Source organism: Chlorocebus sabaeus, chromosome 1, assembly GCF_047675955.1.
Source record: "Chlorocebus sabaeus isolate Y175 chromosome 1, mChlSab1.0.hap1, whole genome shotgun sequence".
NCBI classification, from domain to species: Eukaryota; Metazoa; Chordata; class Mammalia; order Primates; family Cercopithecidae; genus Chlorocebus; species Chlorocebus sabaeus.
Genome location: NC_132904.1, coordinates 129529222 through 129544216, shown reverse-complemented (window position 1 = coordinate 129544216; position 14995 = coordinate 129529222). Strand labels below are relative to the sequence as shown.

The 14995-nt window shown below is 42.8% G+C and overlaps 1 protein-coding gene across 1 annotated transcript in view; it reads left to right on the top strand.

Moving 5' to 3' along the window:
• The first annotated feature begins 204 nt into the window (after window positions 1–204).
• Window positions 205–14995, top strand: part of SPATA19 (spermatogenesis associated 19) — a 38288-nt gene continuing 23497 nt past the window's right edge. The window contains exon 1 of the mRNA XM_038004976.2: window positions 205–387. Coding sequence (XP_037860904.1) covers window positions 349–387 — 39 coding nt within the window. The 5' untranslated portion in view covers window positions 205–348. The remainder of the gene's footprint in view (window positions 388–14995) is intronic.

Sequence of the window (14995 nt, the reverse complement as noted above, 5' to 3'; positions counted from 1 at the left end):
GAGGAGAGGAAAGGCCTGGACCCGGCAGAGAGGCGCGGCTTTCCCACAGCCTACGTTCTGATGTAGGGCTCCAGCCAGTCACCCAGTCAATCAACAATCCAGTCACTGTGAAAGTGTCATGGGCATTACACAGAGAACTGTGTAGGATGGTGTGGAGTGACCGGCCGGCTGCTTTCGGTTGGGTAGCTAGGGAAGATGGCTTCAAAGTCACATTTAAGCCTCCTCACGTTGCTGAGAATGGGCCAGACGGATACAGCTCAGCAGAGAAGAGCTTCCCAGGCAGAGGTGCTGTTTCTGAAGATCTGAAGGTAGAAGTGGATTTGGTCTGTTTGAGCAACAGAGTGAGCCATGAGTGGGAAGCGAAGGAGACATTGGCGGAAGAGAAGGGTGAGTGACAAACCAGGGCTCTGTAAAGCGGAGGGAGGGTTAGATTGCATTCTTAGGGTGCTGGGAAGTCACTGGAGAGTTTTAAGCTGGGCAAAGCCTTGATCTGATTTATTTATTAGAAATACCCCTCTGACAGCTGGTAGAGAGTGGACTACAGGAGGGTGAGAGCAGAGGGAACAGAGAAATGACAGTGCCATCCACAGTCCCAGATGAGAAGTGTTTAGACCAGGACAGCCACAGCAGAGGCAGAGAGGAGGCCAGTTTGGATCTGTGTGGGAGGAAGGGGCGACAGCCTTGCTGAAAGGCTTGCCACGAGAGTGAAGAAAAGAGAGGAATCAAGAATGACCCCGGCTTTTGACCTGAGCAACTGAGAAAGAGGACTGAGGGAGGAGGAGGTATGAAAGGGGACAGACGTCAAGAGTTGTAAGGTCTGAAAGGGTCATTAAACTTCCCATTGGAGGTGTTGGGTCAGAGGCCACTAGATGTGTGGGCCTGAGATTCCAGAGGGACCTTATCAGTGTAGATAAAGGTTAGGGAATTGTCCTCGGAGAGGTGGTATTTAAATCCTAGAAGGGGAGGGTAGACAGAGAAGAGAAGGGGTGCACACAAGCCGCTGAGTGTCGCGTAGAGGTAGGTAATGATGTGACAAAGTGGCCTCAGTGGCACGGTGGGGACAGAAGCCCCATGGGAGTGGGTTGATGAGAAAGTGGACATAGTGACTATTGACAAATCTTGGGCTAGGAGGCAGAGGGGAAATTCTGATGGCACAGGGGCATGTGCTGATGGCTGAGTGGAAGTTTCCCAGGACATCATAGCTTTAGGGCTCAGGAGCACTGTGGGTGCCAAAGTGTCCTATCCAGTTGCCCTCTACGGGATGGGTGTGCCCATCCCCTGGCTGCTTTGCATGTTGGTGGCCCATGGCTCACAGGTGCCTCCCACCCTGCTCATCCCTGGAGAGGTGCCCTTGACTGACATAGCCCCCCTGCCCAAGAAATGACAAGCTCCTCTGCCAGGAGTGACCCTCAGCCAATGACTGGCACAGGGATACAAAAGGCCACCTGCTTGCCTTAAAGAGGGCGCCTGCTTGCCTTAAAGACGGGGCGTCTCTGTGTGCTCTCCAGGATCAGGCCACGGCTAGAGTTCACCTGATATGACATCCTTCATCACTTCTTTCCCCAATCCTGTCTAGCTTTCCTTCTTTAATTTTTTTCTTGGATATTTCCACAATAAAATACCCCCCACCCCATTGCCTGGCTTAGGCTTTGCACCTAGAGAACCCATTCTAAGACTGGATGCCAGGGGACTCTAAGATTGGAACTCAGGAATTAGGTCACTCACCACTGGCTGGCAAAAGGACCCCATCATAGCGGCAGATAGAGTATTAGCAGTTGCTGGTATGTGTTAGCAGTGCAATTGCTAAGACTGTCACCTATGTAGAACTGAGGCAAGGCACAGGGAAAAGGGATATACTGGTTCATAGAACATCTTATATTTGAGAGGTTCTGAAGAAAGACTACTGATAGGAACAGTGGGATGGAGTGGCCGAATGCCCTTGAGGCTTTGAAGAGAGGAAAGGCACCACCAAGGGCAGCCAATCTCTAATTTAAAGCAAAGAAGAGTCAGCGTGCCTCCTTGGTGGCCTTAAAGAGACTCCCGTATGTAGCAGGAGGGTAGAACAAGCTGAAGACCAGACCCAGGCTTAATTGTTAGAGAAGCAGAATTCTGGAGCAGGCTGAATCTCAGGCCAGATGAGTCTCATATACCAAAGTCAGGGTGTAATAGGGAAGGACTGAGGCCCACCATCTGGGATGGGAACAGAGAGAAATGTGTTGGAAGACTTTGACCCTCCAGATTCCCCAAAACCTCTGGTTCTGCCAAAATGGCCTTTCCCCCTTTCTGGAAGACAGAAACCCCTTCTTGCTTGAAGAACACGCAGATGCTTCAAATGAAGCAGGTATTCTACAAGAAGTTCCTGACTTCCTCAGCAGCTTTCCCATCCATAGATGCCCCATTTGTCCCTTCTTATCACTTAGACCAATAAGAGAGTCAAGGCTCAGCATATTCCCCTAGGCAAGCGTTGGGTCTGCTAAGAGAGGAGAGGGATTTCTTCAGTGAGCTGAAGGATCTGACTAGTGTGTGTGGGGCACAGACAAGGGAGTGTGCTTGGGGGTGAATCCTGAGGGTGCTGGGCCAAGGGGGCCAGACTGGAAAGCCCTTCAGGGGAGAGTTTGTTAATATGGGGGCACCCACCAGTGATACGGGTTTTAATAATCTTGCTAGGGCCCCATAAGGCAATCCTTATGGCTGCTGAGTGGTTCCTAGAGGCTTGCTGAGAGTGATGGCCCACATGAAATGAAACAGATGTGTCAGAACTCCCTTGCAGATCATGGCTGAAGGGATCCAAAGGCTTAGGGAAATGGGCTAGAATGGATCCACTCTAGAATACCAGAAGACCCACCGGCTGCCTGTGCTTTTTGATTGGGCTGGACGACGCTCCATTCACCAGGGAGATAAAGGATGGTTGGTGAGAGGGTCCCAGCATGGATGAGCAGCTCAGCACAGCTGTCCTCGGGAGGCCGAGGCTGAGCTTGCTGATGCAGAGCGGGGTGTCTGCGGAAGCCTACAGAAGCTGTCATGATTTGTGGGGAATCGTGAGCAGCAGTCCTTCTGAAGCCCAGAATAAGAAAAGAAATGGCACCAGTGCCACCATGAAATATTGGGCTGAAAATCCAACTGATGTGGTTAAAAGGTAAATCCATAAAAGGTTAAAAGAAAGCAAAACAAAACATTGATTATCTTCAAGTAATATGACTATATATATACAGAAAATCTGTGAGACTCTATGGACAAACCATTGGAAATAGTAAGAGAACCAAGCAAGATTGCTGAACCCAAGGTGGAAGGAGTTCTTTATACCAGCAACAAAACAACATGTTTTAAAAGGCACCTTTATAATAGTGACGACAACAACAGAACAAGAGAAAACAATGGGCAAAATCTTTATCAGTTAAATGGCAAGATTTCATTGAGAGACAAGAGAAGGTCTAAAATCACACGGACCTCAGATTAAGACAAATGAGCATCCCTGTCTCCATGTGTCGGTCGTTTCCCCGAGGGGTGGTCCCTTGAAGGACCTGGCTTTCTGTCAGGACTGACAGTTTTGTCTTACATGGGCCTGTGTGTTTGACACCTCTCCCCAGAGGCCAAGTCCCTGCTCTTTTCTTAGAGATTGGACCCTTCCCCTCTCGCCTACCTCTCTCTCTGTCAGATCAACTGGAGCATCAACCCATGCTTAGGACTCTGGTTTCCAATTCTTTCTTCGCTTTTGGCTAAAGAAGTTATAAACTCAGCTATGCATTCAGAGGCACGCTTGCCACATCCTATCCAGCATTCTAGATTTTATGGGCAGAGGCTTTTTAGGCTATCTGGTTGACCTTGTTACCAACACTGAACACCTCCATCCTTTCTTTGTCTTTGTTCGAAGCATGCTGTTTTACTTTTCTAGATTGCATATTTGTAAAAATATTTTCCAATCTGATGGTGTCTGTTTTTCAGAGGATCATTCACATTGAGTGAACTGTTATAGTTTACACAGCATTCTACCTTATTCTGTATTTTTTATTCATTTTATTTTGTGGTTTCCCAATCATCCTTTTCCTTATTTTTGCTGGTTACTGTTTATTTTTCAGTTGTTATTTATTGCTTTTTAACCCCTTATTAAATTTGAGAGTTCAACTATCATTTTCCATTCCATTAATGATAATGTTCCATTTGTAAGTACTCAAATCCATATTTTCTTCATCACTATTAAATGATAACAAATGCCAACCTTTTCCTCTATCAAGACACTCAGTTATCTGACGGTTCTCTCCACCTTGCGCGTGGTGAAACATCAGGACATTTTTACTTCCTGACTTTTCTCTTCCCCAACTTGAATGATGCATTTGGACATTTTTACTGATGTCTCTCCATCTTAATACCCAGGTTTTGCTGAGAGAGTTTCGTACATTTATTCTAAGCTGCTATTATTAGAATTTATCTTTCAGTACATAGGTCTCTTTTATTTAAGATCCTTATTTCTTGGATTACTTATTTTCAGATGCTAATTTTCAATATATATGTACTTATAGGTATATGTAAAATATCTCTGAATGCATATAGGTACATACATATATGGATTTGCGTATATTTGTTGCTCACCACTTCCTTTTCTCCATCATCTTTTATTTGTGTTTGGATTTTTTTTGAGAGTAAAGTCTTTCTTATATAGGTTCATAGGTGCTATAATCTCTGGACCATGCATTTCTACAAGTATCATTTTTGGCTTCTGGTGTCAATAGCATGGCAGCAGCAGCAGCAGCAGGTGGTTTTTAACCCTCTTTCAAGGCATTAAGGTGAGAGGAGTCTCAGCTGACTTGCTCAGCTCTTCTTCAGCTCCCTGGAGGTCAGAGAGAACAGGCACAGTCCCGTGGGCTATTATTGTCTTCCCCTAGGGTTTACCTATCTCTGCACACTAAACTTTCTCTAGGAGCCACCAAGTGCCTCGTCTGGCCCTGGGACTTTTCCAACACATGTCCCTAAGCCAATGTGTTGCAGAGATAAAAAAATAAAAAAATTAAAAAAAAAAAAAAAAAAGGAGCCTCAGGTTAAATCATGAAAGTAGTAGAGATTACTTATGAGGACACAGGGCAAGGGAATGGGCAGTGACTGAGAAGAGAATCCTGGGTTCACCGGTGTTTAAGGGGTAGGCAGAGAAAAGGGGGCCCAAGAAAGAGGAAGTGGTCAGTAAGGTCAAGTATAAGAGAAAGGTCACAGGATGAAAATTAAGTTCACTTTTCATAGGAACTATACATTTCAACGACTCTGTCTCATTTACCAAATAAACAGGAAGGCCAATTTTCCCAGGGTTCCTTATTCTTACATTTCTCAGACTCCTTGGAGTATTTACATGAATTCCAGAATCGATCCTGGATATCTTCAATACTTGCTGGTAGGCATGGAAACTCAAGAGCCTGCATCCAGCCCAAAGGAGTCTGGGGTGGCGGACCTTGTGTCTCAGGATGTCTGCTGCTCCTGCTGCTGCTAGTGCCTGCGTGGGGACAGACCACGTGTCCAGAGGTGGAAGGATGTAAGTGCCAGTGCTATGCTCTGTAGGCCACGGGGAAAACTACACACTGCTTACGTAAAGTCCTAGCTCTGTCTGTGTGCTTGCTTTTGTTTCCTTTCAGGACACCCAGTTTCTAGAATCTCAAAGGATAGGGAGGCTCTCTCCATTTTCTTCCCATCTACCTCCATATAATTTTTTGGATTTGATTAGTTGAGTAGAGGGAATAACATCCAAGTCCTAAATGCAAATGGATGTTCCTGGGAGGGAGAGGGGAGCAATGAATGACACCACATTGAATCAGTTGGGGTTTCAGCAGGAGACACATAATGGGAGGAAGATGTGTTTATAAAGGGATGTTTTCATAGGTGTGGGAGGGTGTAGGAAGACCATGTGAGTGGTGCAGGAACCCAGGGCAGTTAGTGGCTGGCTGTCAACCCCCTTAGGCCTGGAGGCAAGAAGGGAAGGAGAGGCTGCTATAATTGGGGAAGAGAAGAAGTCACATGGAGCGGGTCACCTTGAGAAGAGCAGTGACCAGGGCTACAGACAGCCCCAGATAACCTCACCAGTGTGGAGCCAAGGAAGCAGATACCTAGATCTTATTTTCCTTTTGCCCTTCAATCTCCTGCCAAGGATTTCCACAGGCTGAAGCCAACCAGCATCCAGAAGGCACAGGAGTGCATTGATATCATCCAGATAATGGAAGAGAACAGGGAGGGAGGGCTAGAGAGTGGATATTGAGAGACAGGATAGCCGGCCCAAGTGTGATCTGCTTACAGAATGTATGACAGGTTGACGCTCAAATAACGTGTTCTGTCACATAATATAAGAACCAAAAAACTGCATGTTAGACTGGCAGTTTAGAGCCCACTGGCAACCTTGTTGAAAACAAATGTAGTAGAATAATCAGGAGAGGACGCCAAATTGCAATGGACTGACTCACAAGGAAGATAGTGAATGATAAAGACCCTCCCAAGAAGCCTGAGATGATAGGGAGAAATCTAGATGAGCCAGATCTAGGAGACTGCAGGATGTAGCATATTGCAAAGATGCCCTCAGTTCTTTACCCCTTCCTGTATTCAAAGTCTTTGCCATACAACTTTCTAGTGTCTCCCCTCTCTACTCTGGACTTGATCAGGCTTGATCAGTGGGGTGTCAGCAGATGTTATACAAGCAAAGCCTTGAAATAAGGCCATGCTTTGGAGCTTGCTTTGTTGTGCTTGTGCCATTGGCATGAGAACATGCAGATGGTAGCCTGCTGGGAGAGCAGAGCCACATTGCTGTAATTGCTCCAATTGGAACCAGCCTATATGAGAAGCCAGTGTTGATCAGCTGATCCTCAGATATGTGGGCAAGCCCAGTCAAGATCAGGAGAGACGTCTAGCTGACACCCAGATGACGCCTGAGGTGGAATCCCATGTTTCCAAGTGTTTATGATTTCAAGTTTTTATGAGTAATAAATACTTATTGTTATATGCCACTGGCATTTTGTAGTTAATTTTTAATATAGCATTATTGAGGCAATCAATAACTGATGCACAGGGTAAACTGACATTTTTATTAAATTCTCAAAGGATTGAATACTTAAGTGTAAAAATTGTACCCATATAAGTACTAGAAGAAAGCATGAGTAAATTCTTACATAATTTGGGGTGTGGGGAAAAAATCTTTTCACTATGACTTAAAATCCAGATGCAATGTAAACAAATTAGTACATTGACTTCATAAAATCAGGAAAATTTGAGAGGGGGCAAGATGGCCGAATAGGAACAGTTCTGGTCTGCAGCTCCCAGTGAGACCAACACAGAAGGCAGGTGATTTCCGCATTTCCAACTGAGGTGCCTGATTCATCTCATTAGGACTGGTTAGACAGTGGTTGCAGCCTGCAGAGGGCGAGCAGAAGCAGAATGGGGCATTGCCTCACCTGGGAAACACAAGGGGCTGGGGAACTCCCTCCTGTAGCCAAAGGAAACCATGAGGGACTGTGCAGTAAGGGACAGTGATATCTGGCCCAGATACTGTGCTTTCCCCCTGGTTTTTGTAACCTGAAGACCAGGAGATTCCCTCGGGCACCTACACCACCAGGGCCCTGGGTTTCAAGCATAAAACTAGGTGGCCGTTTGGGCAGACACTGAGCTAGCTGCAGGAGGGTTTCAAGCATAAAACTAGGTGGCCGTTTGGGCAGACACTGAGCTAGCTGCAGGAGCCTTTTTTTTTTTTTTTTTTTTTTTAACCGCAGTGGTGCCTGGAGCCCCAGCAATACAGAACCATTCACTCCCCTGAAAGGGGACTGAAGCCAGGGAGCCAAGTGATCTTGCTCAGTGGGTCCCACCCCCACAGAGCCCAGCAAGCTAAGATCCACTGACTTGAAATTCTCACTGCCAGCACAGCAGTCTGAAGTTGACCTGGGATGCTCAAACTTGGTGGGGGGAGAAGCGTCCACCATTACTGAGGCTTCAGTAGGCGGTTTTCCTCTCACAGTGTAACAAAACCACTGGGAAGTTTTGACTGGGTGGAACCCACCACAGCACGACAAACCACTGTAGCCGGACTGCCTCTCTAGATTCCTCCTCCCTGGGCACGTCATATCTGAAAGAAATGCAGCAGCCCCAGCGGGGGCTTATAGATAAAACTCCTATCTCCCTAGAACAGAGCACCTGTGGGAAGGTTAGGCTGTAGGCACAGCTTCAGCACACTTAAAAGTTCCTGCCTGCTGACTCTGAAGAGAGCAGCGGATCTCCCAGCACAGCACTTGAGCTCTGCTAAGGGACAGACTGCCTTCTAAAGTGGGTCCCTGACCCCTGTGCACCTCCCAGCAGGGGTCGACAGACACCTTATACAGGAGAGCTCTGGCTGGCATCTGGTGGGTGCCCCTCTGGATGAAGCTTCGAGAAGAAGGTGCAGGCAGCAATCTTTGCTGTTCTGCAGCCTCTGCTGGTGATATCTAGGCAATCAGGGTCTGGAGTGGACCTCCAGCAAACTCCAGCAGCCCTGCAGAAGAGAGGCCTGACTGTTAGAAGGAGAACTAACACACAGAAAGCAATAACATCAACATCAACAAAAAGGATGCCCACGCAAAAACACCATCCAAAGGTCACCAACATCAAAGACCAAAAGTAGATAAATCCACAAAGATGTGGAAAAACCAGCACAAAAATGCTGAAAATCCCCAAACACAAGAATGCCTCTTCTCCAAAGGACCATAGCTCCTCGCCAGCAAGGGAACAAAACTGGATGGAGAATGCGTTTGATGAATTGACAGAAGTAGGCTTCAGAAGGCGAGTAATAACAAACTCCTCCAAGCTAAAGGAGCATGTTCTAACCCAATATAAGGAAGCTAAGAACCTTGATAAAAGGTTACAGGAACTGCTAACTAGAATAACTGGTTTAGAGAAGAACATAAATGACCTGATGGAGCTGAAAAACACAGCGTGAGAACTTTGTGAAGCATACACAAGAATCAATAGCCAATTGATCAAGTGGAAGAAAGAATATCAGAGATTGAAGATCAACTAAATGAAGTGTGAAGACAAGATTAGAGAAAAAAGAATGAAAACGAATGAACAAAGCCTCCAAGAAATATTGAACTGTGTGAAAAGACCAAACCTACGATTGATTGGTGTACCTGAAAGTGAGGGGGAGAATGGAACCAAGCTGGAAAACACACTTCAGGATATTATCCAGGAGAACTTCCACAACCTAGCAAGACAGGCCAACATTCAAATTCAGGAAATACAGAGAACACCACTAAGATACTCCTTGAGAAGAGCAACCTCAAGACACACAATTGTCAAACTCAACAAGGTTGAAACGTAGGAAAAAATTTTAAGGGCAGCCAGAGAGAAAGATCAGGTTACCTATAAAGGGAAGCCCATCAGACTAACAGTGGAATGCTCTGCAGAAACCTTACAAGCCAGAAGAGAGTGGGGACCAATATTCAACATTCTTAAAGAAAAGAATTTTCAACTCAGAATTTCGTATCCAGCCAAACTAAGCTTCAAAACGAAGGAGAAATAAAATCCTTTCCAGACAAACAAATGCTGAGGGATCTTGTCACCATCAGGCCTGCCTTACAAGAGCTCCTGAAGGAAACACTAAATATGGAAAGAAAAACTGGTACCAGCCACTGCAAACACATACCAAAATATAAAGACCAATGCTATGAAGAAACTGCATCAACTAATGTGCAAAATAACCAGCTAGCATCATGATGATAGGATCAAATTAACACATAACAATATTAACTTTAAATGTAAATGGGATAAATACCCCAATTAAAAGACACAGGGTTAATCTCCTCCAATGACGATGGAAGAACTTCTTCTTCTGGCAAGAAAGACTCAGAAGAATTTGAGTTTCAACATTCCCACCTTCATGAAGATCTTTCCATATGTCCTATTCCAATTTTCAGATCCCACTACTTCCCAATTAAGGCCTTCACTTTAACAGCAGACATCTTACTAGGTTGGTGCTGTGTTCTAAATGCTGATGTCTCCTTTACCCAAATTCATATGTTGGAACTTAATCCCCAGTGTGATAGTATAAAAGGTGGGGCCTTTGGGGAGCGATTAAATCAGGAGGGTTCTGCCCTCATGAATGGAATGCATGTCCTTATAAAATAGGTTGAAGGGGGTTAACTTGCCCTTCCATTGTGTGAGGATGCAGCAACAAGGCACGATCTGTGGGGCAGAGAGTGAGTCCTCTCTAGAAATCGAATCTACAAGTGTCTTAATCTTGGACTGCCCAGCCTCCAGAACTGTGAGAAATACATGTCCGTTGCTTATAAATTTCTCAGTCTAAAGTATTTTGTTACAGCAGCTCAATCAGATGAACAGAGTTGGGAATTCAACTTGTGTTGTAGTTCAGCTGTTCACAAGATGAGACTCTGGGCTTGGTTTTCAGCAGTCTCAGCTCTGTGACTAGAGGAGATATGAGATTCTTTCAGGACAGATATAGAAACTTTCAGGTCATTTATGCAGTGCTTAACCTGGAAATCTGAGTCCTTGAGCACATCTTTTCTTCCTCCCCACACTGTCCAGTGTGATTAGGAGATCCTGGTCAAAGTCATCATACTCCTTAGTCTGACAAAAATGTTCTGTTGTATCAAATATAGTCATATGTTGCTTCAAGATGGGGAAATGTCCTGAGAAATGCATCATTAGATGGTTTCATCGTGTGATTATCAGAACATACTTACACACACCTAGATGGCATAGGCTATTACACACCTAGGCTGTATGGTAGAGCCTATTGCTCCAAACTTGTACAGCATGTGACTATACTGAATACTATAGGCAACTGTAACACAATGGTAAGTATTTGTGTATCTAAACATGTCTGATAGACAAAGTGCAGTAAAAATACAGTATTATGATCTTATGGGAGCCGAGCACAGTGGTTCACACCTATAATCTCAGAACTTTGGGAGTCCAAGGCAGGAGGATTACTTAAGCCCAGGAGTTTGAGACAAGCCTGGGCAATATACAAGACCTCACCTCAACAACAACAACAAATTGTTTTTTTTGTTGTTGTTGTGGCATGTGGCATGTACCTGTGGTCTCAGCAACCCAGCAGGCTGAGGTGAGAGGATTGCTTGACCCTGGAAGGTCAAAGCTGCAGTGAGCTGTAATTGTGTCACTGCACTTTAGCCTGGGTGACAGAGCCAGACCCTGTCTTAAAAAAAAAGAAAAAACTTTATGGGAACATCATTGTAAGTGCAGTCCATTACTGACCGAAATGTTATTACTCAGTGCATGACTGCACAAGGTTACCAGAACCTTGCCGCTTATAAGTATTTGGTTAGGAGGAGCCAGTGGTTATATTGTGCCTATCTCTATTGCCACCTCATGTAATGAACTATCGATGCTCTTTTTACTACTGGAAAATGAATCCCAGAAATCTCAGAACCAATTCTGATAACTCACCCTTAAGATTCTGTTCTTCAAGAATCACTCTTAGCACCAAACATCTGTATTATTGAGGCTTTTCTGGAGAAACAGAAACAATAGGATATCCATATCATCTACATCTATGTTGACATCTTTATCTACACTTATATCTATATTAACTTATCTGTCTATCCCAATAGAGGTGAAAACCCTATGGAGCCTGGTGATAGCTGGTTGTCCAAGACAGAACTTAAGTTCAACCTTAAACTTACCCATGTGTATATAGAGAGTAAAACATTTATTTTAGGGAATTAGGTCATGTGATTATGAGGGTTGGGAAGTCCAAATCGGCAGAGCAGGACATCAAGGTGGAAACCTAGGCAGAACTTCTATGTTGCATTCTTGAGGCAGAATTCATTATTCTTTGGAGAACCTTAGTTTTTTCTTGTAAAACCATTAACTGATTGGATAAAGCCCACCCACATTATGGAGGGTAATCTTCTTAAAGTCAGCTGACTGGAAATGTGAATCACATCCGAGAATACCTTCACAGTGATATCTAGACTAGCAGTTGACCAAACAACTGGCAACCATAGCATAGCCAAGATTAATGATCACAAAGAACAAGAGAAAAATGACTTATCACACACAGGGAACAATAATACAATTAATAACTTTCCATCAGAAACAATGAAGGCCAGAAAGTGGTGAAGTGACACTGATGCCATAAAAGTGATAAACAACAAGAGTCAATCAAGAATTTTATATTCAGCAAACCTATTCTTTAAACAAAAGGTGACATATTTTTAAATAAATAACAATTGAAAAAAATGTATTGCTATCATGCTTGTGTTACAAAAAATATTAAAGAGATTTCTTTAGACTGAAGGGAATGAAACTTTATAGTAACTCAAATCCACATAAAGAAATGAAGAGTACTGGTAAAGTAAATATGAGCAAATAGAAAAATCTACGTAAACAACTAGACAGGAGATTAATAAGGAAATAGAGGTCTTGAACAACACTACGCCACTACGCACCAGTTGCACCTACTTGACATATGAAGAACATTCCGTTGAACAACAGCTGAAGCACATTTTTCTCAAGTGCACATAGAGCACTCTCCAGGGTAGACCATATGTTAGGCCACAAAGCAAATCTTAATACATTTAGAAAGATTGAAATCACACAAAATATCTTTTCTTACCACAACGAAATAAAACAAGAAAATAGCAGAAGGAAAACTGGAAAATCCACGAATATGTGGAAATTAAATAATGCATTCTTGAACACCAATGGGCTAACAGGAAATCACATGGAAAATTAGAAAATAATTGAGACATATAAAAATGAAAACACCATATTCCCAAACTTATGGGATGCAGTGAAAACAGTGCTAAGTGGAAAATTTATGGCTAGGAATGCTACATTAAAAAGAACAAACATCCCAAATCAACAAACTAAATTTATACTTTAAGGAACTGGAAAAAGAAGAACAAACTAAATATAAAGCTAGGAGAAGAAAGGAAATAATAAATAAAGATTAGGGCAGAGATAAACAAAATAGAGAATAGGAAAATAATAGAGATAATCAACAAAACCAATAATAGGTTCTTAGAAAAGACTGACAAAATTGACAAACCTTTAGCTAGACTAAGAAAAAACAGAAAGGGGACTTAAATAACTAAAATCGGAAATAAAAGAGAGGACATTATGACCAACTTTATAAAAATAAAGAGGATTATAGGAGAATACTATGAACAACAAATTGGATAATCTAGATAAAATGGACTCTAGAAATATATAACCTACAAAGACTGAATCATGAAGAAATAGAAAATCTGACCAGACTTACAACTACTAAATATAATGAGTCAATAATAAAAAAAATTCCCAACAAAGGAAATCTCAGGACCAGATGGCTTCACTGGCGAATTCTACCACACATTTAAAAAATTAACACCAATCCTCCTCAAATTCTTTGAAAAAGTTGAAGAGGAGGGAATACTTCCAAACTCATTCTTTCAGATGAGCATTGCCCTAAAATAACGTATACTGAAGCCAGCCAAATACATTACAAGAAAAGAAATCTAGAGACCAGTGTCCCTGATAAATATTGATACAAAAATCCTCAACAAAATATAGCAAACCAAATTCAACAGCATACTAAAAAGATTATACACCATGACCATGTAGAATTTATTTCTAGAATGCAAGGATGTTTCAACATACAAAAATCAATCAATGTAATACATTACACTAGTAGAATAAAGGAAATAAAAACACATGATCATCTCAATTGATGTGGAAAAAACATCTGACAAAATTAAACACTTCTGATGATAAAAACACTCAGTAAACTAGTAATAGAAGAAAACTACCTCAACATAATAAAGACCATATATAAAAAGCTTATAGCAAGCATCATGCTCTATGGTGAAAGACTGAAAGCTTTTCCTCTATAGTTAAGAAAAAGACAAGGATGTCTTGCTTTTGCCACTTTCATTTAATACAAAACTAGAGGCCTGGTGCGGTGGCTTATGCCTGTAATCCCAGCACTTTGGGAGGCTGCTGCAGGCAGATCACTTGAGGTCAGGAGTTCTAGACCAGGCTGGCCAACATGGTGAAACCCTGTCTCTACAAAATATACAAAAATTATCCGGGCATGGTGGCAGACTGCTGTAATCCCAGCTACTTGAGAGGCTGAGGCAGGAGAATCATTTGAACTCAGGAGGTGGAAGCTTCAGTGAGCTGAGATCGCACCACTGCACTCTAGCCTGCGCAACAGAGCAAGAATCTATCTCAAACAACAACAACAACAACAACAGAACAAACCAACCCCCGCCTCCCACCAAAACCCAATATAATACTGGATGGAAGTTCTAGCCATTGCAATTAGGCAAGGAAAAAGGGCATTCAAATTGGAAAAGAAGTAAAATCATCTGTGATTACAGATAGTATGATCTTACATGTAGAAAACCTAATGGTTTCACATACAAAAAGTACCTGTTAGAATTAATAAACAAATTCAGCAAAGTTGTAGGACACAAAAACAACATGTAAAATCAGTTACCTTCTATATACTAAAAATGAATAATCAGTAAAGGAAATTAATAATATAATTCATAATTATATTATATATATTATATATAATTATATTATAATTCATAATTAATAATATAATTCAAATCTCATGTTGAAATGTAATCCCCAGGGCTGGAGGTGGGACCTGGTGGGAGGTGATTGGATCATGGGGGTGCATTTCTCATGAATGATTTAGCACCATCCCCTTGGTGCTGTTCTCGTGATAGTAAATGATTGCTTGTGAGATCTGGTTGTTTAAGAACTGTATGGCACCCTCCCCCACTCTCTCTCTTGCTCCTGCTCTGGCCATGTGATGTGCTTGCTACCGCTTGGCCTTCTACCAAGAGTGGAAGCTCATGAGGCCTCCCCAGAAACTGGGCAGATGCCAGAGCCATGCTTGTACAGCCTACACAACCATGAACCAATTAAACCTCTTCTGTTTATAAATTACTCAATCTCAAGTATTCCTTTATAGCAATGCAAGAATGGCCTAATACACCTTATATACTGAAAACTACAAGATACTGTGAAA